Source organism: Ammospiza nelsoni, chromosome 1, assembly GCF_027579445.1.
Source record: "Ammospiza nelsoni isolate bAmmNel1 chromosome 1, bAmmNel1.pri, whole genome shotgun sequence".
Taxonomy (NCBI): Eukaryota; Metazoa; Chordata; class Aves; order Passeriformes; family Passerellidae; genus Ammospiza; species Ammospiza nelsoni.
In genome coordinates, this window is record NC_080633.1 from 5734360 (window position 1) to 5755887 (window position 21528).

The following is a 21528-nucleotide window of genomic DNA, read 5'->3' on the forward strand; positions in this document are numbered from 1 at the left end:
TAGGAGCATCATTACATTCCTTTTCTGACATTCTATGTTATTGGATCTTATTTTCCTAGGTCTGAAAGTCATTGTAAATTCACTTGTTGAGTCTGTTAGGAAGCTCTTGGATGTGCTGATCCTGACTGTATTTTGCTTGAGTATATTTGCACTAATAGGCCTTCAGCTCTTTATGGGCAATTTAAAATCCAAATGTATCCTCGATAAAACTCAGTACAATGACTCATTATGCAAGGAGGCCAAGATATATGTACCAAATGATGCAGGTAAATGTTTTTCTTTTCTCTCTTTACATAATCTGTGTATCTTCCTATGTATGTATTGATTTTTCACAGACATGTTAATGTATAGTTGAATGTATTTCTGCCAAGAAGGTTTGTCCTTCCATTTGCACAAGTAGTAATATGAAGTCTCTAGGACAACTGAATATGAGATTAGTGAATCTTGGATTTGGAGAAAGATCAGCAATCTGTGGGAGGGAGGGACTGAGTTTTCTACAAGCATTTTCTTCCTTATCTGTGCATTGCACAGGGATATTAATTTTAGGGTTACTGCACAGAGAATGATTTTTTCCATCACTTACTCTGTAATTAATGGATTTTATTTACTTTACATAGAGATTCTTATTTTTGCCAAAGATCAAATAGAATTTTACATTGTTAGTTGTGCAGCAAATTGTTACTGTTTATTTTAAATTGCCAGAGAGACAGATCTGCTGAGAATCAGTCCTGTTGAGAAAGGATCTTTCACAGAGGTTTGATCCACCAGTGTTTATAAAGTGTAGTGATATTTGGTTTACTGTCAGAAAGCTGTAGAAACTGAAAACTTCTAATTTTATGATTCTTTCATTTTTTTTTAATATTAGACCAATGCTTCAGATTGAAAGACACTTCTGAAATATTGCTGTGTGAGTACAGTGGAGGTAACAAGTAAGTGAACAAAGCACTTTTAGTACTTCCTTCATTTTTTCCCCCAGATGAACTATGGTTTTATTTTTGGTCTAAAAGAATGGTGATGATTTTTCAGGAGAAAGAAATGGATCAACAGATGTGTTAAAAACCACATATTTCACACCAGAAAAAGGATGAAGAACAAGAATGCAGCCAATTTTATATGTACTTTGTTGCTAACTACTGGGAGTATAATGATAAGGTAGAATGATAAAAATGAGAAGGAGAACAGATCACTAAAGACTTTTAGATATTAATAAATTCTCCTCTCCTCATCTTAGTGAATTATTTAAAAATAAAGGCATTTCCATTTTCCCCCACTCTCTGTATTTGTTAGGACATATCCCACATCAATAAGAGTTTTTGTCTAGTCCCAAACTAAGGTTTCTGTCTAGTTTTCTTTACTAGATAAATGGTTTTCTGGGATGGTCAGATATGAATCAGCCCTTCTGGCAGGAATATTTTGGGGAATAATGAAACCTCTTTTCAGACAAACTGAACAAATCTTTATTTGTCGCCGTGTATTAGTTGCATTCAGATTCAACTGAATCTCCACATAAGTATTGTTTAACATTTCTTTTGTGGTTAGAAGTGGGTGTCCAGAGAACTATACCTGTGAGAAGATTGGGAAAAATCCTGACTTTGGTTATACAAGTTTTGACCACTTTGGCTGGGCCTTCCTCTCTGTGTTCCGGCTGATGACCCAGGACAACTGGGAGCGTCTGTACAGACAAGTGGGTACTGCTGGAATGACTTTAGATGTGCAAATCAGAGCTTTATGTCCACTAGAAAAGTCTGTATTGGTTTTAACATTACTGACACCAAATTTCTTCTAAAATCAATGTAAGTATTAAGGAAATAGAGTCAAGTGACTGAGCTGTAGCACCTTATGCAAGTGATGTTGGGTGGCAGCAACCCTGATGTGAATGCTCATAGTTTTGTTGGAGAACACTCTCAGGTGGTTAAGAGCTACGTAAGAGTTAAATATTTGTGTGTAACCACCAAAGGACTGAGATATGGAGCAGACCCAGCCAGGGAGCTCCCTGCTACTGCAGGGAATGTGAGGATTTGTCACGTTCTCTGTTCGTCTTCCTTTGAAATGCTGACTCCTCACCAAACCTTTTGGCTCAACGTACACACTTTCATTTTTGACAACATGGTACTAAAAAAACTGGGGACTTTATATTTTGATTCTGAGAGTAGAATGTAACTTTTCAATTCTGTGTTTTTTTGAAAAAATGATGTAAAAATACCTGTAGAGAACTTCCTGGATCCCTTATATCTATACAGTACCTTTGCCACACAGGAACAATACTCTCTGCCTTATTCTGTACCTTTCATATTGCACCATTTTAAATCTTTTTTCCATCAGCCTTTATTAGCTGTGACTTTTTTAAATGGATGCAACATCTTTTGCCCTTTGAAGATCATGTTACTTTTAGTTTTTAATGTCTCGGAGCTTAGTTTTGAACCATCTCCTCTGCTACCATTAAAAAAAATATAAGATAATCAGTCTAAATGTTGCCTCTGATTCTGCAATTAAAACATCTTTCATGATTTTATAGTAATTCTAGCTTTCATCTTTATTACTGAGTTTCATTAATGTCTTCTACAGTCACCTGTTTATGTCTTTACAGATGAATTTGTCTTCTCATAGCTTAAACTCTGTTGATCATTTGCCTGATTTGCTGGAAGATATTTGATTTCATTTTAATTTGTTAATTCTTTTCTGCAGTATGTGACATTTTTATGTATGACTTAGACCAGAAGCAGATCCTAATGTTTTTCATTGAAAACACTGTAATACATTAACCTTTTCTATTGCATAGAAAAATAAATTGTTTACATTTATTTTGAAATTGCTTTGTAAATATTAGTTTGTTTGGAATTTATTACCACCTTTCCCTTTTCCTCACAGACCATCCGTACCTCTGGAGTGTCCTGCATCTTTTTTTTTATGGCAGTCATCTTCTTTTGCTCATTTTATCTCTTCAATCTGATCTTGGCTGTGGTAACCATGGCATATGAAGAGGAAAACAGAGCAACACGTGCTGAAACAGAGGCAAAAGAAAAAATGCTTCAGGATGCCAGACAAATTATAGAGAAGGAACAGGTTTGTAAATTATCATATATGATCTGTAGTTCCTTTTGTTTTTTTCTGTTTGTGAATTAGGGAAATGATGTTTTGAATTAAACATGGGCTTCTTAAAATACTTTCTGACACTCCATTTCTCTTTATGTCTTTATAAATGTACGTATGCATGTACATATATGTTATACAAAACCCCATCATAGAAGCAAGTTAAAATATACTAAGTTTTAGGATTTGCAGACCTGACATTGTACAGAAATGGCTTTCTGGCAAGAAAGTAATTTTTATGACATTCCATGAATGCTGCACTCCATAGTTTGTCCTGTTGTTGTACAGTACCATTATTGCTGTGCCCAAAAATCCCTTTCTCTGGGTATCCCTTCCTGATATTACTGCAGGAAGGAAGCATGAGTGGACACATTTTATCTTCTACCTTAAAAAAAAGATATCCCTGATCTTCTGCTAGCAGTTGGTAAAGTCAGACTTGTAAGAGGACAAGCAAATATTCTCTAGCAACTATCAAATTTCATCACTGAAGTGTTAGGCATCACCATTTTACCAAAATAGTTCAAAAAGTTTCCAGAAGTTCCTCCTCTACAGTTGTTGACAGCTCTGTAATATTTCTGTGTCTGATATTCCACCTTGACAGGCTTTGCTTAGGCTTTTCTTCCTTCTGTTTTTCTTTTTCCTTCTTTCTATTTTTCTTTCTACAGGATTAGGATTTAGGAAAATTTAACATTTTAGGATCTAGTTTGAGCCCTTAGTCTTCTGCTGTCTTGGACTCAAGGTCCTTTTCAAATCAAGAAACGGAAAGTGAAAGGATAAGCCCTCAGATACAAAATACAATATTTAAAGTGACAAGGGCAGACTTTAATTAGAGTAGCTCACAGGTAACCCTGCTTTGTCTTTCAGAATTGTGAATAGCATTTTGTACTCCTGCCTTTTGATGGCAATTTAACATTTGAAACCTAGGAATCGTCAGTGCAAATAATTCAGATATCATAATAAGTACATGTATATGATCCTAGTCCATGCATTGCTATTTGCCTTGAATTAACAGACAAATATTCTGCTTTTCTTGTTACAGATGTTGGCTGTGGAAGAAAGCAGTAAGGCCTTGCATACTGCATCTGAAATGCCAGTTGCTGACTTGAAAAATTCAGAAGGAAAAGAGAGTAATAAAGAAACACCTACTTCAAGACAAAACTTAATTTCAGATGACCAGGAAAAGGAGGAGCAAATATTTCGTTCACAGCCTGATCGCTGCCACAAGAAGCTTGTAAGTATTTGAAGAAGAAAATACATTCATTAGATTTGCATGTGATATGAAAATTCAAGGAAGAGATTTTGGGAGCAGAGGGAGCCAGCATTACCTGCACCTGAGAGGGAAGTTGGAAGTGGCTGTCACTTGTGGCACATCATAGACCTGTGCTCTGTCAACATCTCTGTTTGTGCTGCAGAAATAAATGTATAAAATTCTTAAATTTAAGAGTTTTCATAAAGATCTAAGTATTTTTTTCAATTTTATTTTTAAAATTATTATTCTTTTCTACAGACAGCTCATTCTCTGACCTAAATATTTAGGAGAGGGTTTAGTTCAGGATGAAGGTTTCTGATCTTTGGGGTGTGATTCACTTGCTGACTTTAAGCATCTGGTGCCAGTTTAGATGCTCTTGCATATGGTGCATGTTCTAGATATCCTTATTATCTGTGGCACATCTTCCAGCACTTTGTGGGTATCTCATAAACCTTACAGCATCTCAAATGTTGCTAAATCTCTACATTTAGGCAACTAGATTCTGTCCAGGGTTTGAATTTTTGGATTTTTGGGGTTTTTAAGGTTTCTACATGTGTTCTAGGTTCTAAACTCCCAGAGTCAAGTGGAGATACAATTTTTCAGGTCACAAATTGATACCTAGTGACATTAGACCTTTTCTAGTGTCTTACTTGGCTTTCACCTCCTCTATGGAAGGGCACAGATGTTGTGTGCCATGCCTGCTGCTGTGGATGTCTCAACTACCAAATGTCTCAATAGTCCATCTCAAATGGCTTCAGAAACATTTATTTATGTGAATCAAACTTATCAGAAACATATGTGTCCCATATACTGGGATTTTAAATGCATTGCACACAGGAAAAATTAAGCATGGATATCTAAAACATTAGGCTAAATCCCACACATATTGTTTCACATCTTGTTTACAGCAGTGATTCCTGGCTCCTCTGCTGACCACTCATATTTAAGTCCATTAAGAAACTTCTATTAAGACTCATTATTCTTTCTTTGCTTAATTTTGGAGATTTTTTTCCCACAGTACCTTTGCCACTGACAAAATACTGTATCTTTTAGAAGACCATCCCAACTTTATTCTTTCTCTGGCTCTTTGTCAACATCTTAATTTAGATACCTTTATTTAGATATTTTAATCTTGAGCTGTATCTTTCAAAATAATTCTCAGGTACTTATCCATATTACTTAACTCTTTTCAACAATATCTAAAAAGAAAGCTTCTAATGCCCTTATACTGGTTTCATCCTGTGACAGATTCTCTTTTGCTTCTGAGAGAACATCAGAATTGTTCCACCCATCTCGCTGAAAAAGAAAATTTTCCCATAGCAGAACTAAGAAATAATGTTCCAACTTTGGTTTGTTTGAAAAGTATTCTTGAAGGGGAGCCTTTCTCAGACATATAATCCTAGCTAAAATTGATTAAATTCTCATTCTGACAGTCATCATGGTCAGAATTTCTTCTAAATTCGATAATCCCAGCTATAATAAATTCTATATTTGAGCTGAAGGAATCCAAATCACCCACTTGGCAGCCACCTGTCATCTCCTTTAGTAAAGCATTTGCTTCTTGTAGTGTCAAAACCCCTGCTGTGTTAAGAATATAATTCAATTTTGTGACCTAGTTTGGTTCTACTGCACTTAAAGGAAATGCTGTGTCACAGCCCATGGTAGTGTTTTGTTGTACCTATTTAGAAAAAAAAATATTTCATAATAGGTGTCATATCTTCTGTAAGTATAAAAATCGCTTTTATGGCTGTTTATTTCTATTTAACTTAAGTCTTCTAAGTCTGTGGCTGTGCTGCAGGAGATGTATGAGAGGAGATAAATTTGGATTATTTGCTAGACCTTACTTCTGCAAGGCTGCAAGGTCTGCACAGATGGATGCCAAATGTAATCTGGATTTTTATATCTCAGAAATAACATCTTCAGACTTTTCCAATGTCCCTTCCCCTCTTTATGTCCATGGAATGACAAAGTTCTGAAGATCTCTAGGAAAACCTAAAGCATGATCCAAGCACTGTGAGTTTCTCCAATGCAGATTTTTGCCTTTAATCAAATAATAATAATCTGCAACACACATGGCAGTTTATTCCATGCTATGACAACTACTGGTAGTACAAGCTCTGCTGTTTGAGGACTCCTCAAACAATGTCCTCTCTACTTTCATCACAATAAGAAGCTAAAGATGCTAAAAATCACATTGGGTAGAAGATTTTTGGTAGGACAGAATGAGTTTATAAACATTATTTCTCTAATGTACATCCCTATTTTAAATCCCAATTTGTCAGAGGACTTCTCATGCCCAATTATTTCCTTCAGCTAAAGATCAATGAGCAGCAGTAACCAGTTCAGTGTGGGCGAATGTCCTTGTCCTTTCCAAAACCACAACTCTGAGGTTCCTTAACAGCTGTGAATTTCAACAAGAAGACAGAGAACTTTAGTCAGGCTGACACACAAATTATTCTGGGTTTCTGTTTTCTGACACACGAAATCTTAGAGAAAAGAATGAAGGGTGACTTGCACTGGCCATGATTACAAGAGTCTTTGGAGCCTTTTGGATTGGAAAGAAATAACAGAGGGGAAAATGAGCATTTTAGCACTGTACTATCAATTCATTTTATAGGTTTGTTCTCTGATAGCTCTATCAGCTAAGCTTTGCTTAGATTTTCATTAAAATATCAGAGTGAAAAAAGAAATAATTGTTATTAAACTTTTAAGGCCGAGGATATCAGTCACATTCCCTGAATAACAGTTTTATGGAATAAGTTTATAAAAATCATAATATCATAGGAGTTTGAGGTAACATTATGATATATTCTTATGCATTTATCCTTCCCAAAGAAGAAAATTATGCAAATGCAGTTGTGTTGAGAGAGAATTCTAAAATACAGTGCATTGTGATGTGGTCAGTCTGTCCACTCCCTGGCTGTCAGGTTCCTTGTCATCTGGTAGTTCTAATGAAAACAAAAGTAGTCCCATTCCTGGTTTTAGGCAGTTCAATATTATTTAGATCTTGATATGCTTAATAGGGCTAAAAATCCCAATAATTTGTATTAACTATGTGACTATTTTTCATATTAATACACGATTGTTTATTAATAATCAGTAGTTCATAGTTAAATAGCAAATAGTTTATTCAAACTGATGGTCAGTGTTCTTTTTGTCTGTTGTTTTTATCATTCACTGGAAAAGACAGATTGATTATCTTCCCTTGCCCCCTGTTAAAGTTTCTGTCATTCTTTTATAATGGAAACATAACTGCTAATTAAATATCTTCAGAAAGAAAAAAATTCTTGAAATATTGTGCTGCTTTTGATGACATGTTCTTTGTCTTCAAACATCTGTTGTTTTTTTTTTTTTGTTTTACATTCTTTCAGCAAGTAAAAGCTTTGCTATAATGTATATTCGAAAAGGTATATTTATCTCCTGCTGGATATAATTTTTGTATTGCAAGTATTGTAATATTTGTATTATAATTATTACATCTTCATGTTCCCCTGAAATATTTGTGTTGTAATTATTACATCTTCATCTTCTGCTGTCTTTCTGACCAAAGAGGCAGATCCTGCTGGACTATGAGGTCTCAATGGATGCTATCAATGATCCTGTCCGAAGACAGAGGTTAATGAGTGCAGCCACAATTCTTACAGATAATTCAAGTAAGTCATTATTTCCTCTTTTTCCTGTGGTGATGGTGTAACTTGACCTGAGAGATCAAACTGTCACAAACACCATTCTTTTCAAAGCCACTAGGGGAAATTATGCTGCCAAAATGTAAATTTCAGTAAAAGAAATGTTCTCATATCTCCTGTAACTCGCAATTACCAAGGGTAAATTTTGCCTCACCTTTATTAGTCTGTGATTAGTTTGTGCAGAATGAGGAAAACAATTTTTTTCTATGATATCATTCTGCTCATGTGAGATTGACTTTTCAATCCTTTTAATGAATTATTGTCTTTTTCTTCATTCTGTGATATTCTACAAAGGATTATTCATATGTCACTTTCCCTCTTTGTCTGACAGAGTCAAAACTGAACTGTCCTACATTTTGGAAAAATTTCCCTCAAAAGTATCTAATTTGGAATTGTTGTCCATTCTGGAGAGCAGTCAAAGAGAAGATGAAATTGGTAATTTTTAATCCATTTGCTGATCTCTTCATCGTGGTTTGCATTATCTTGAATACCTTGTTCCTGGCTATGGAGCACCCTGGCATGGAAGGAGCAAACCAACGATTGATGATTTCTCTGAGTGACAAGGTAAGTTAAGTCTGTATTAGATGAAAAATTCAGTTATAACCCTGTATTCATACTGGGACACTCCCATGAAGAGACAGACTTGTTCGGTGACTTTTTTTCTGAAATTCATTTTTGTCTTTCCAGATCTTCACCCTGATTTTTACTGCAGAAATGATCTTGAAAATCATTGCTCTAGATCCTTACTACTATTTCCAGGAAAAGTGGAATGTTTTTGATAGCTTGGTTGTTTTGATTGGCCTAGCAAGCTTTGGAACAAAACTGTCACCTTTCAGGCTGGTAATTATTTATTTAAAAAAAATTATTTTTTTAAAAGTACATGTGTTGTATAGTGAAATACCCTCATATTATTTTACTGATGAATATGTTAAATCTGTTTTCTTTATTGGTAAAAAAACATGAGCTTTTAATTGGAGTGATTTTAATTGCATCAAAACAATTAAAAGGCTTTCTTTGGGGAAAAAATAGTGATATTACTGCAGTAAAGACATCATGGTTAATGTGGGGTCTGGCTTTCTTGTGTGCTGTGCTATCTGGGCTGTTTTAACTTTATTTTCCCCTGTGTTTTATTTACAGCTCAGGATCTTCAAATTGGCAAAGTCCTGGCCAGCCTTAAACACTCTTATGAAAATAATTCTACACTCGTTTGGTGCACTGAGTAACCTCACTCTGGTTTTGGCAATCACTATATTTATTTTTGCTATAGTAGGAATTCAGATTTTGAGCAGTGATTATAGCAAAAATGCCTGTAAAATAAGCTCCAGTTGCAAATTACGCTGGCATATGATGGATTTTAGTCATTCAATCCTCATTATATTCCGAATATTATGTGGAGAATGGATTGAAACTATGTGGGAATGCATGGAAGTGGCTGGAAAAAGGAAATGTGTCACCATTTTCTTGCTCGTCCTGGTGCTAGGAAACCTTGTGGTGAGTTTCAAGTCCATTTTCAGTCCCTACTGAATGCATCCAGTTACTTTTTTCTTTGGAGGAAAACTTAACTCTTTGAAAAGTATTCACTTTATTCTCTTTTCTGCGTGTCACTTGACATAGTTTTGTTCTGTCTCTTTTTTTCCTTTTCCCCTTTCTTTCTCTTTCTCACACAAGACATAGAAGCAAAATAAAATTATTCCTTCTAGCCACAGTATAGAAGCGTAGAGCTTATCATAATTTGGTGTCAGATGTCTTCATCTTTTGTGTTGATGGAACCAAATCACCAAACTGAGTTCTTTTGATGAGTTCTGAGCTCATTGAGTTCTTTTAATGCTTAACACATTGCCCCTATGTTATCAAAAGTTTACAGAAACCAGATTTTTGGGTTTTTACTAGATTTATTGTAAATTTACTGGCAGAGAAAATCTTTTTCATCTGCTTGGTTTGTTGGTCTATATCAGATCCTTTTTGATGGTGATGTAATTAAAATTCATCTTTGCATTCTGTTTTACTACAACTGCCTCCTCATACACTATGGACATCAAAGCATGTGAAAATATATTTGATATACCCAAACTCTCACTTTCCTCCATTTTTCTGCTGCCAGTCCTTCAAGAAGGAGCCATATCATGCTATTTCAATATTCTAGAGTAATAGTAAATAATTTCATTATTTATTAGGGGTTAATGAAAGCAAGTCTGAAGTGTCTCTTCTGTTAGCAATTGTGTCTCCAACTTACTTTATTTTAAGGTGCTCAACCTGTTCATTGCTTTGCTCCTGAGTTCATTCAACATTGATGGCCCAGAGGCACAAGAGGAGCCTGGAGAAGGGACTAAATATCAGATTGCCATTGCACAGATTCACAAGACCCTGAAGGCTGTGAAGGACAGAATTTGGGATCACTGCTGCAGGAGAATGAGGGGAAGCCTCAGAAGAGCAAACAAAAAGAAGACTTTGGCACAAGTTTCTGGGAAGGGCATAGAGGTTACTAATTGTCCCATGACAGATGTCAGGAAATACATAGATCACAGCTCCTTTGATATAGAGTGTGGCCATATGGAAGAGAGTTCCTCACTAGCAAGGAAATATGAAGAAATTTTGAGCAGCCCCAGTACCTGTGTTCCCATTACAGAAGCAGAGGCTTACCCCAAGGAAGGTGATGATGGGCACATTTTGCACACAGCTGTAGAATACAGGAAACAGGTAAGGAATATTGGTATTTGAAAAATTATTGTGACTTGCTATTGTATTTGCAGGGAATGCCCCAAGGAAGGAAGGAATGAAGAATCTGACTCCATGTTCTCAGAAGGCTAATTTATTATTTTATAATACTATGTTATATTAAAGAATACTATACAAAACTATACTAAAGAATACAGAAAGGATATTTACAGAAGGCTAAAAAGATAATAATGAAAACTCCTGACACAGCTTGGCCCCAATTGGCCAGAGAGTCAAAACAACTCACACCAGAATCCAATGAAACAATCACTTGTGGGTAAACAATCTCCAAACACATTCCACATGAGCACAACACACAAGAAGTAAATGAGATAAGAATTGTTTTCCTTTTCTCCGAGGTTTCTCAGCTTCCCAGGAGAAAAATCCAGGGCGAAGGGATTTTATCAGAGAATGTGAATGCCACAACTTGCATCCGTAAATACAATCTCAAGGACTCAAGAGTAAATATTATCCTTTCAGTCATCTCTGCAATTTTACCTTCTTCTTCTAGTAAAAGGGCTACCAAATAGTCTTGGCTATTCAGTGATATGTTGAATATTCACTTTTTCATCATTCTCCTCAATGACAGCTAAAATTCTGCTTCTGATTGTTTTGTTTCCATTTATTTCTGTAAATTTATAAACAAAGTTCAATCAAGACATTCTTTTTGTCTCCTTTGCCTTTCACCTGGACTTTTGGAAGGAAGGCCTCTTGTGTTGATTATATGTTGCTTCTATGTTGCATGGAATCCAAAGGGAATGTAAACAAAAGCTATATCTTAAAAATAAATTCTTACTATTGTTTGGGTTATTTTTAATCACCTGCTCACCTCCATGGTACTTTTGACTCCCCTTTATATCTCTTGATTTTGTTGTGTTGGGCAGGATAAAGCTCAAGTCTTTCTGCATGTGAGACATTTTTACTTCCATGACAGCTGTGCAGAGGCAATACTGGAGACATTTCAGGTGTCTGTCACATCCACACAGGAATGTCAAATATGGAACAGAAGATACAGGAACTCTTTTCACAGAATCAAAGAATTGTTAGGGTTGGATGGGTCTTTTTTTTGGATGGATTTGTATGGTAATATTAGGAAACATTATCAGTGCTGTCTCTTTGGACAAATTCTCAAAGAAGCAAAAATCACTGATCACCTTAGAATCATCTGTGGCTGTTTCAAATGTCTTGCCCATAAGCATTTGATGTCAGAAATTCATTCCCTGCTGCAGTGGAATCTGGTATTTCTTGGAATTTGTAGTGTCAGAAGAACTGAGGTCTGATTCTGATCACTTAGATCTTCTGCCTATAACTGAAAGCATAAATTTTTTACAAGCATTTTAGGAAAACTATTTAATTATTTGTAAAAAGACAAACTTGCTAGTGAAAGATTCTCTTCTTATTGGACCTACATGGTCCAATGAGAAGGCCCTTTCCAACCCAAACACCCAAATCATTCTTCGATTATATGAGTCTAAACTTCATGGATGTTTTACACTCTGTGAAAAAATTTTGCCTTTCAAGAATGACTGTCAGGAAAAAAATAAGTGGAAAATCAACTGATTTGCATCATTTCATGCAGGGAGAGAAATTAAGAAGAAGAGAACAGTGGAGGAATTCAAACAGCTTCAATCAGAGTTCTGGGACTTCTGAAATGGCAAACGCTTCCACAGTAACACACACAAAGAAAGATCAAAAAGAGGTAATTATAAATTTTAACGTTTTGTATTAATATGTTGGGCCTTCTCCTCTTCAAGCCTTTTGAGACATAATTTGTATCTCTAAAGATGGACTGGCCTGAAGAAATCAGAATTTTCTCTACAACTGTAGCATAATAGAATATTTTCTAAACATTTCCCTTCCTTCAAGTCCACTGTGGATAACTAAAAGAAACTAAGAAAGTTGTTAAAATAAAATGATGAAAACAAAAAGTAGGGATTGGCTATTTCTGTCCTATTATTTATAATTTATTTTGGTAGTTCAGCAACATAAAGATAATTTATACACTGCAAATTTCTTTTGGGGAGGGAGAGGAGATAATAATTTTAATTTATTTAAGGTTTGTTAACCTTATTAATGAAAAGCAAATAAATTCTTTTCTTAAATCCCTAAATTCTTTAATTCTTAAATTCTTCTCCTTTGCAGAAATATCATTCTGTTCGCAGCTTTTCTGAAGCCAGCACTGTGGATCCAGTTGTGCTTCTGGAGATGTTTTCCCATACTAAAGACTCCCAGCTGCCCAAGGACTGCTGTGTTGAGAGTAGGAATCCTTTTTTTCTTTTTCTTTAATGCCAAATGAACCAGTGTACAAAAATATCCATTTAAAACATGTCCAGAATAGCAGCAACTGTTTGTCTGCTCATCCCAGGGTGAATATCTACCTTTGATCTCCTGAAATTCTCCTTAGACTCTGTTGACTCTCATGGTTCAATCCTGCTGCCTTTGCACATTAATGAAGAGTGTTTCTGCCACAGAGCAGTGAACAGAGTCCAGATGTCATGTCTCTGCAGTGCAATAAAGTGAAATAATTAGTAAAAATAATAATTTACTGACCTGCTAGTATGGTAATATCTCTTTTCAAAATAAAAAGAAAGGGAAAAATGCAGAAAATAAACACATTTTTAGATAAAAGTAAAGGCTTCTTTTGTGCCCACAAACCTTTCTGCAGAAAGACACAAAAAGATGTTATTCCATATTTTTTAAGTTCTAGTTATCTTATAGTTATAATAAAAGTCTGTTATTCCATGTATGCATCACTTTATTAAAAGAGATTATTTTGGCATAAAATTTTTTACTTTAGCTTCAGATAATTTCAATAACAGCATCACCTCATAGATAAAAGAGCACATTCTTCCTATAATATGTAAAAAGCCTTTTTTAAGACGTTTCATACTTTTTTAATCTGTATCTCAACATTTTCCATTGAACCAATATGCTGTTGTGTCTCTTTTCAGGTTGTGTTGAGTGTTCCCCATGTTGTGTAGTGGATACCACCAAGTTTCCAGGCAGAACTTGGTGGAACTTTAGAAAAACCTGCTACAAAATCGTGAACCACAGCGGGTTTGAATATTTTATGGTTTTTATGATTGTGTTGAGCAGTGCAGCACTGGTAAATTTCATTTAATTTCTCCACTTTGGAATTAATTATTATCAGTAAAGGAATAGTATTTAATTGATTTCTCCTACTCTGACATTCCTTTTCCCAAGGAGAGACAAGAGTGTAATAAATATAACCTTTAGAAGTTATAATGCTTTCCTCCACTTGGATAAGATATTTAAATAGACAGATTTAAATATATGGAATCATAGTTCTTCATTGAACATCATTTTTCACACTTTTGTGTTAATTACAAAGCTAAACCAGAGTCTGATATTACTTGGGAAAGCTTGAAAAAAAATAATAGCCCTTCTAAATTTGTAAAGCAGACTAACTACTCAGAAAAAATGTAGATTGAAAATCATCCAAACACTGTGATCAGAAGCCAAAAGTGAAGGTGGCTGTAAATTGGCAGGTGAGGTAATGTTTCATTGCTATTCTGATCATATCCATTTCTACTGAAAAATAAGGGAAGGATTATTTTATTTGAAATTATATTCACTGTCTACTGAGAGTAACTTGTTAAATAAAATATTATATAATGCAGAAGGAACATAACCAAATAGTCTGAAGGTGATCTGTGTGGCAGATGTAGGAATTTCCAATTAAAGTCAATTCTGTGTACATTAGATTGAGGTTGTTCCCTGAACTGTAGATTTGAACTGTCTGCTTTAAAATTCACCTGACAAAACCTCCAGGGGAACTTCCTGGTGTCTTGGTTTGAAAACACAGGTGTTTGGTAAAGAAGGCAGGAGCCTCCCTTGAAATGGAAAATGTAAACCCCTTCCCTCTGAATTATTATAATTTTGAACTTAAGGGTCTCTCTGGCAAAGATATGGGAGTAGGAATAACAGCTCTTTATTAGGGAAATTAAAATAAAAATGCATTGATACTGAACAACCCTGCCAGAGTCAGAGCAGTCCCTGCCCCCTGTGTGTCAGGGGGTGTCCCAGCCCCATCCCAGGGGGGCTCAGCCCTCCTGCAGTGCCAGCTGTGGCTCTGCTGCAGCAGGGATCCTGCACAAGGGGGGAGTTTTCCTCTGCAGCTCCAGGGCTGCTGCAGATGGGCCTGGGCTCCCTCTGGCCATGCAGGGCAGCAGAAAGCTGCTCCTCTGGCAATGCAGGGGGCAAAGGCTGCTGTGCTGTGCCAGGCTCAGATTGGATCCAGGTAGGAATGCTTGGCTCCTCCCCTGGGCGGAGCATCTCCCCATGGGATGCTGGGATTGGATCAGCCCTGCAGGGACACTCAGTGGCCATGGACAGCAGAGATCTCCTGCAGGGAGGGTTGGCTGTGGGAGAGAGAAAGAAAAAACTGCCCCATGGACAGCAGAGAACTGCCCCAGCTCTGACAGATGGAAATAGAATACAAATCCCCAGCCACATCTTCTAACCCAAGACACCTGGGATTCCAGTGAGGGCTCCTCTGTGTTCATGGGAAACCAAACTGAAGGAAGCAAACTGAGTCATTTTAAATGTCCTGTTGAACAAAAAGTTAGTTGGTACCCAGGTGCAAAATAACAAAACAATAACAATTTCTTGTCATCAAAGATGATTTGCAGTCTTGAGAACTTTCCCATTTCTAAGATACACTTGATCTCTTTCAGAAAGGGACATGCTAATTTTTTGCTTGTTTATAAAGTTTACTGATATTAAATTTTCTGAATGAGTATGAATGAGCACCAGACCACCACACATGTCCATGGCTTGTAGTGAAAATAAATTAGGCGGTGATCATGGGAGAATGCTCAGAAAAGCAGGGGAGATGTGGATGAAAGGAAAATTACAGATATTGCCAAAGGCTCGGTGAGGAAATAATGCATGGTGTTAAAAGCAATTGGGAATAGATTGGCAGCATAAAAAAAAATCTAAAATAAATTAGCAAGACAGCAAATACGTTAAACTTGAGCAAACACTGATGTGAATGACAGCAATCAGTGAAACATTTTCCTAAAACCTCAAGGTCAAGATTTAGGTGAAAAAACCTGTAACTTCAGGAATGAGCAGTTCCAGATGAGGTGTTCATCACATTTTTCCATTTCTGTATTACAACTCTGCAGGATGACTCAAGATGACTCATTTGGAAGGTCAGAGTCTGACAGACACTGGTTAAATCTTTATTCACTGGTTAATGAAATCAATTCAGGCTTTTTTGTGAAGAGTTTTAGATAAACCCCTTCAAAATTATCAACTACATTGGGAAGTCAAAAATTTTTAGCGACAACTGACACTTGTTAGACATTTTTTGAAGTGTTGAACATAAAAACTTGAAAGTATGAGATTTTTCAATTACTGTGAAAATGAGATTGTAGTAATTTAAAAATTTACCTTTTTACTTTTAAGTATAAAAATAAGTGGTGGTTGTCAATAATTTAATATTAAATTATTCTAATAAGCCAAACTATTTATTCTTGTGCAATTCAAAAATAATCTTCCATTCATAAAACTATTGACCTGTTTTAAAACTGAATTCTGAAATTCCAGGCATTTGAAGATGTTCACCTGCAGAAAAACAAAAAAGTTAAAATTATCCTAGATTATGCTGATATCATATTTACCTACACCTTTTTTACGGAGATGCTTCTGAAATGGGTGGCTTTTGGTCTGCACAGTTATTTCACAAATTCTTGGTGTTTGCTTGACTTCATCATTGTGTGTGTAAGTATTATACTCAGCTTGTCATGCATTTTAATTTTTGATATTTTCTATCTAGAGAACTACCTCTAAATTGTGATTATGAATTAATACAAGTCTTAAAGACAGTTTCCAAAACATAAAAAATCTTCAATCCAAAAGAGGTTTTAGGACTTGAAATGGAAATTGTCAGCAATAATCAAGAAGTTGCTGAAGGAAATTTTATTTGGTATCACCATCACTGAGGACCATGATGGTTCTAAAAACCTTTTCAATTGTAGAGGGAGAGTTCAATTAGGGATCAGAAATAAATTTAAAATAAATTGATTAAGACAATAGAAAATGTGAAGCTATTGACAGTTTGGGACTAGATGATTTTAAAGGTTCCTTCCAACCCAAACCAAATCTGGGATTTTGGCATTTAGAAAGAGAAAAAAAGCAAGAGTTCCTTCCTTGAAGGAGAAGAAATTTAGATGGCAAAGACAATTGAAAAACATGGTTGGAAAAATAATTTACCAGGGAATTAAAGATAGGGAAGTATCTTTTGCTTTGCATAGCACTAAACACAAATGCTGGAATCACCAAGAGTGAGGTAAGTGCAGGGTTCAATACATTTGCTCTGAATGTAGAATATGTTAAATATTATAATCTTGTTGTATAAAAGTGAAACATTTTTCCTGTCAACATCACAGTGGGACTGTTCGGAAGTTAAATATTTTAGAATAAGAATGTCTAAACTGCTAACTTGTGACATCAGAGTAGCTTTTGATAGACTTAGGATAGTCAGCAGTGAAAGTTGTGAAGTACTAGGAAATTTCAACAGAAAGATCTAATATTATGACTATTTGCAAAGAATACTTGAGCAGTTACGGTTTTCTAATGTAAATAACAGTCCAAAACAGAGGATAAGCATGGAAATATCCAGTGGCTGAACATTGAGGCAGCAAATTCAAACAAGAAGGAAGAGACAAATCATGAACAGTGAAAAACCTAATTATTGAAATTATTTTAAATGTCTTCATTTCACTCTTAGAAATATCTAAAATGAACAAGATATATTTTTAAAAAAAATCTGTTTCCACATCCCCATCCTCCATTATAATAATAAATTCCTGTATACACTTTTGAGAATAACTATGTAGAAAATGAGAGTATTTTATCTGAATAAACCTTTCTGGTCTGGTAGTGTATGGCAATATCATAGTTACCAATTTGATTGTTATACTAGTATTAAACAAAATTATACTAACTGTTTTTAAAAAAGTCAAATCAGAATTAATTCCATTTTATTCATGTGTTAGAAAAGAATGAGGTAAAATTATATCTATTGTTATGATATGTTATGTTATGTTATATTATATTATATTATATTATATTATATTATATTATATTATATATAAACTTTAAATGTGTATTTTCTTCATTTGACTTAGTGTGAAATACACTGTAACTTTCATCTCAGGACTGTCTACTAATATAGATAAAATAAAATTTTGTATGCCATTTAATGATGCCAGTTCCAATTCAATGAACACAGCTGTCCTTTGTTTCCTGGGGACAAAATTCTGTTTCTGAAGATTCCTCACCTTGTTCCTCTGGGACCAGCCTGAAATCTCTCAGGACTTTCAGAGCACTGCGGCCTCTACGAGCTTTGTCAAGATTTGAAGGGATAAAGGTAAAGATATAGGGGGAGGTCTGGGTTTTTATATGGATGACAGTTTTCAATAGATATTGAAGAAGTAAAAATCAGTGGCTTCCTGGGAAAATTGATCTGTTGAATTCAATTAATGAATTATTTTCATTAATTTCATTCAGGTTGTTGTGAATGCACTCTTTGGAGCCATCCCCTCCATCTTCAACGTTCTGCTTGTCTGCGTTGTCTTCTGGCTCCTCTTTAACGTTCTAGGAGTCAAATGGCTTGGAAGCAGGTTTTGGAAATGCACACACAAAGTAGAAAGTACTGATCACATTTATGGCAAAAATGATTGTCTTGCCTTGAATTGGACATGGACAAATGCTGTTGTAAATTTTGACAATGTTGGCATGGGTTACTTGGCTCTTCTCCAAGTGGTAAGTTCTATAAAAACATTTTCATTTTATTTTTTCTCAAGGAATGGTTTGAGCAGCCAACCAAGGCACACCATTATGGTTCTGTTTATCTTACTGTAACTGTGGATTTTTTAGCTCCCATTAATATTTTTCTCATTTATGAGCTGCTCACCTCCTCCTAAAGAACACTTGGGCACATGCAGCCTTATGTTAAAACAAAGAACTCTTTCACAGCTTTTAAATTTTGTTGTAAATTTCACTTCTGTTTAGATTTTGATTAACAAACTAAGCCTGAAATAGTCTGCCTCTTACTGTATTTAAAGTTATTCTTGTTTTCTCTAATTCAGAGTGGATAAGAAAGAAAACTCATGGACCAATTTGTTTAGAATTCTGTGTCTTCTTTTGTTGTAAAAAATCCTGAAGTGTTGGGGTGCTAATTCACTGAGCTCCCTAATACCCAACAAAGGAGAGAAAGGCATTGTTAAAAAGTTTCCATTATCCCTGTATCTTTTCTAGATTGAGTTCTTTGCTCTGGATCCTCCTAAATGTTCTATGCTTGATAAAAATTGCAGGATGGAACCATCTGTTGTTTTGTTAGAAATTGTTTTTTTCCATTTAAGTTATATTTGGTGGTTAAGCTGAAACTTTTTACAAAAATTTCAATTTAATGGGAGTTCGCATTAAAGCATTTGACATGAATCATGACTTTTCTTTTGTTTTCTTTTCAGGATAATTTTTTCTCTGTAATAAACTCCAGTGAATCATACTTCCAAACATATCTTAGAATTGATGCATATTTTTTGCAGCACACTTCTATTAACACATTTATATTAGCAATAGCTTTTTTTTTCTTAGTTGTAACAGTGCATTTTCTTTCAGGCAACATTTAAAGGTTGGATGGATATTATGTATGCAGCAGTGGATTCACGTGAGGTATGTCACTAAAATGAAATTTTAGGTTTTTCCCTTTCCTTCTTCCCTTTTCTATCCATACAGTCAATTTTTCAGCTGTTTGCAACACCAGATCAAAAATACAAGTGGATGAGTTTATCCAGCTACACAGTGAAACAATAATCCTTGGACTACCAAGTATCTGAAACTTAGATAGAAGAAACTGATCACAATAGAGTGATACCACACAAAAAGAGGGCAAGAAAATATACAATTTTGTACAAATCTGATTTGGAAACAGAATATGGGTGTGCCTCTGAAGCAAATTCTCTTCCTTTTTAAACATGTGCAGTAGAACTGAAATAGCCTGCAGCTTTATCAGTTATTTGAGGTTTTCTTCCCTACATTTGACACCTTCTCTATTTCTTCCCCATTTCCATGTCCTGTTTCTCACTCTCATACTAGCACAGTGAGTTTTAACTTTTCTATATTTAGTTGACTTTGCCTCTTTTCTTGCTCATTCTATCACAGTACTCTTGACTGTAGTTAAATAGCTGCTAAATAACAATATTGTTCTTTTTTATGGCTGGTTTACATTGCTTTTGCCTGGGATGGCATCCCAAAGGAGGGAATTCACCATTAGGTTTAATCCTGTTTTTCTAATCAGGACATTCACAGGATCCCTTCTAATTGGAACTGTTTATTTATTACTAAAAAAAAAAAGTGCTAGAGCATGATTTGTCTTTGTTTTTCATTATCTCTACTAACAGTAACAAGATAGAGCAAGTTCTACTTGTACAACTAGATAAAGGTTTAAATGTGAAGAAATAATTTATCCTTCATGACAATTAAAAAATCTGCTATAATAAATTGGAAATGCTAAAGCTGAGATTATCTATCTCATTTTTACCAATATTATTTTTCTGATTTGATTTTTTTTTTTTAACAGATTGGTCAACAGCCACAGTTTGAAGCACGCTTACATATGTATGCGTTCTTTGTGGTTTTCATTATTTTTGGATCTTTCTTCATGCTGAACCTTTTCATTGGAGTGGTTATCAGCAATTTTAACCAGCAAAGGAAAAAGATAAGTACTACATGGTCTAACCCATGGTCTCCTGTAATCCCAATTTGATTAAGTGAATGCTTGCTTGACATCTAGAGGTCTAACATTGTGAAATAAGTGTTTGACTAGATAAATTTAAAATAATAATGTTTCAAACCAAGTTTTGAAAACAGGAATCCCCTCTTCCTCATGGTTTTTACCTGTGAATTCTATTTTCCTGGGTTTGTTCTAAGTAGAGGACGAGGAAGGAGTGAGTCAAAAAAGTTACCTAGACTTTGCTACAGGAGAGTGGAATTATTTCCTTCTGCTTTGAAGATTTTCTTTGGGGAACAGAAAACTCCTTTTTGCTGAGAGTGAACACCTCACAAATGTGAGCAGGGTAATCAGTCATGGAAGAAGCAGTCATGGAAGGAGTAACCTCTTCTTTCCTGGTAAAGAACCTTGAAAAGGTCTTGCTGATAGAACTTCTTCTAAAACTAGCTACACTTTAAAAAGTCATTCATCTACAAAATGAGCCTACAGATTAATTTAGTGAGGTTTTAAAAAAATTCTGCATTGGGATCCAAGCCATGACCCCAGGACGAGGCTGTGTAGAAATTTAAATGCTGCTTAAAGCCCATGAAGCAATGACTACTTCCACTTTTCTCCTCATAATTGTTAAATTCCCTGTTCTTGTTATTCAGTAAGAAAAGGAGGGCAAAATCTTAGAATGGAAAATTCAGCAAAGAAAAGCAATAGTCATCTCTGCCTGGAATACTTCACCTTCCTTGTGCCAAGATTGTTTATCAATTGAGTCCTGACTCATTTAAAGGTTTAAAGTGTCCAGAATATCGGGAGAAATTGGGTCAGTTAATCCACTTGGAAGTCTTACAATAAATAAGCATCTTGCTCATTGAAAAAAATAACAGAAAAGCAGACCCCAGCAGGAGGTTTACAACTTCAAGGTTCCTATTTGGAAGGCAGAATTTCTACTGGAATCATCTATTCTTTCCATAGACTGACTTACACACCAAGTATCAAAGCATTACTGCCTTTGGTAGAGAAAAATAGAAATAAAA

At 35.2% G+C, this 21528-nt stretch overlaps 1 protein-coding gene across 1 annotated transcript in view; it reads left to right on the forward strand.

The window, feature by feature from the left end:
* The window catches only part of LOC132079980 (sodium channel protein type 5 subunit alpha-like), a 37404-nt gene that overhangs the window by 11415 nt on the left and 4461 nt on the right, over window positions 1-21528 (forward strand). The window contains exons 8-24 of the mRNA XM_059482959.1: window positions 60-272; window positions 866-929; window positions 1540-1684; window positions 2869-3063; window positions 4130-4321; window positions 7890-7992; window positions 8357-8589; window positions 8713-8865; window positions 9163-9516; window positions 10270-10722; window positions 12883-12997; window positions 13692-13846; window positions 16315-16504; window positions 18042-18139; window positions 18280-18534; window positions 19393-19446; window positions 20354-20495. Coding sequence (XP_059338942.1) covers window positions 60-272; window positions 866-929; window positions 1540-1684; window positions 2869-3063; window positions 4130-4321; window positions 7890-7992; window positions 8357-8589; window positions 8713-8865; window positions 9163-9516; window positions 10270-10722; window positions 12883-12997; window positions 13692-13846; window positions 16315-16504; window positions 18042-18139; window positions 18280-18534; window positions 19393-19446; window positions 20354-20495 — 3114 coding nt within the window. The remainder of the gene's footprint in view (window positions 1-59; window positions 273-865; window positions 930-1539; window positions 1685-2868; window positions 3064-4129; window positions 4322-7889; window positions 7993-8356; window positions 8590-8712; window positions 8866-9162; window positions 9517-10269; window positions 10723-12882; window positions 12998-13691; window positions 13847-16314; window positions 16505-18041; window positions 18140-18279; window positions 18535-19392; window positions 19447-20353; window positions 20496-21528) is intronic.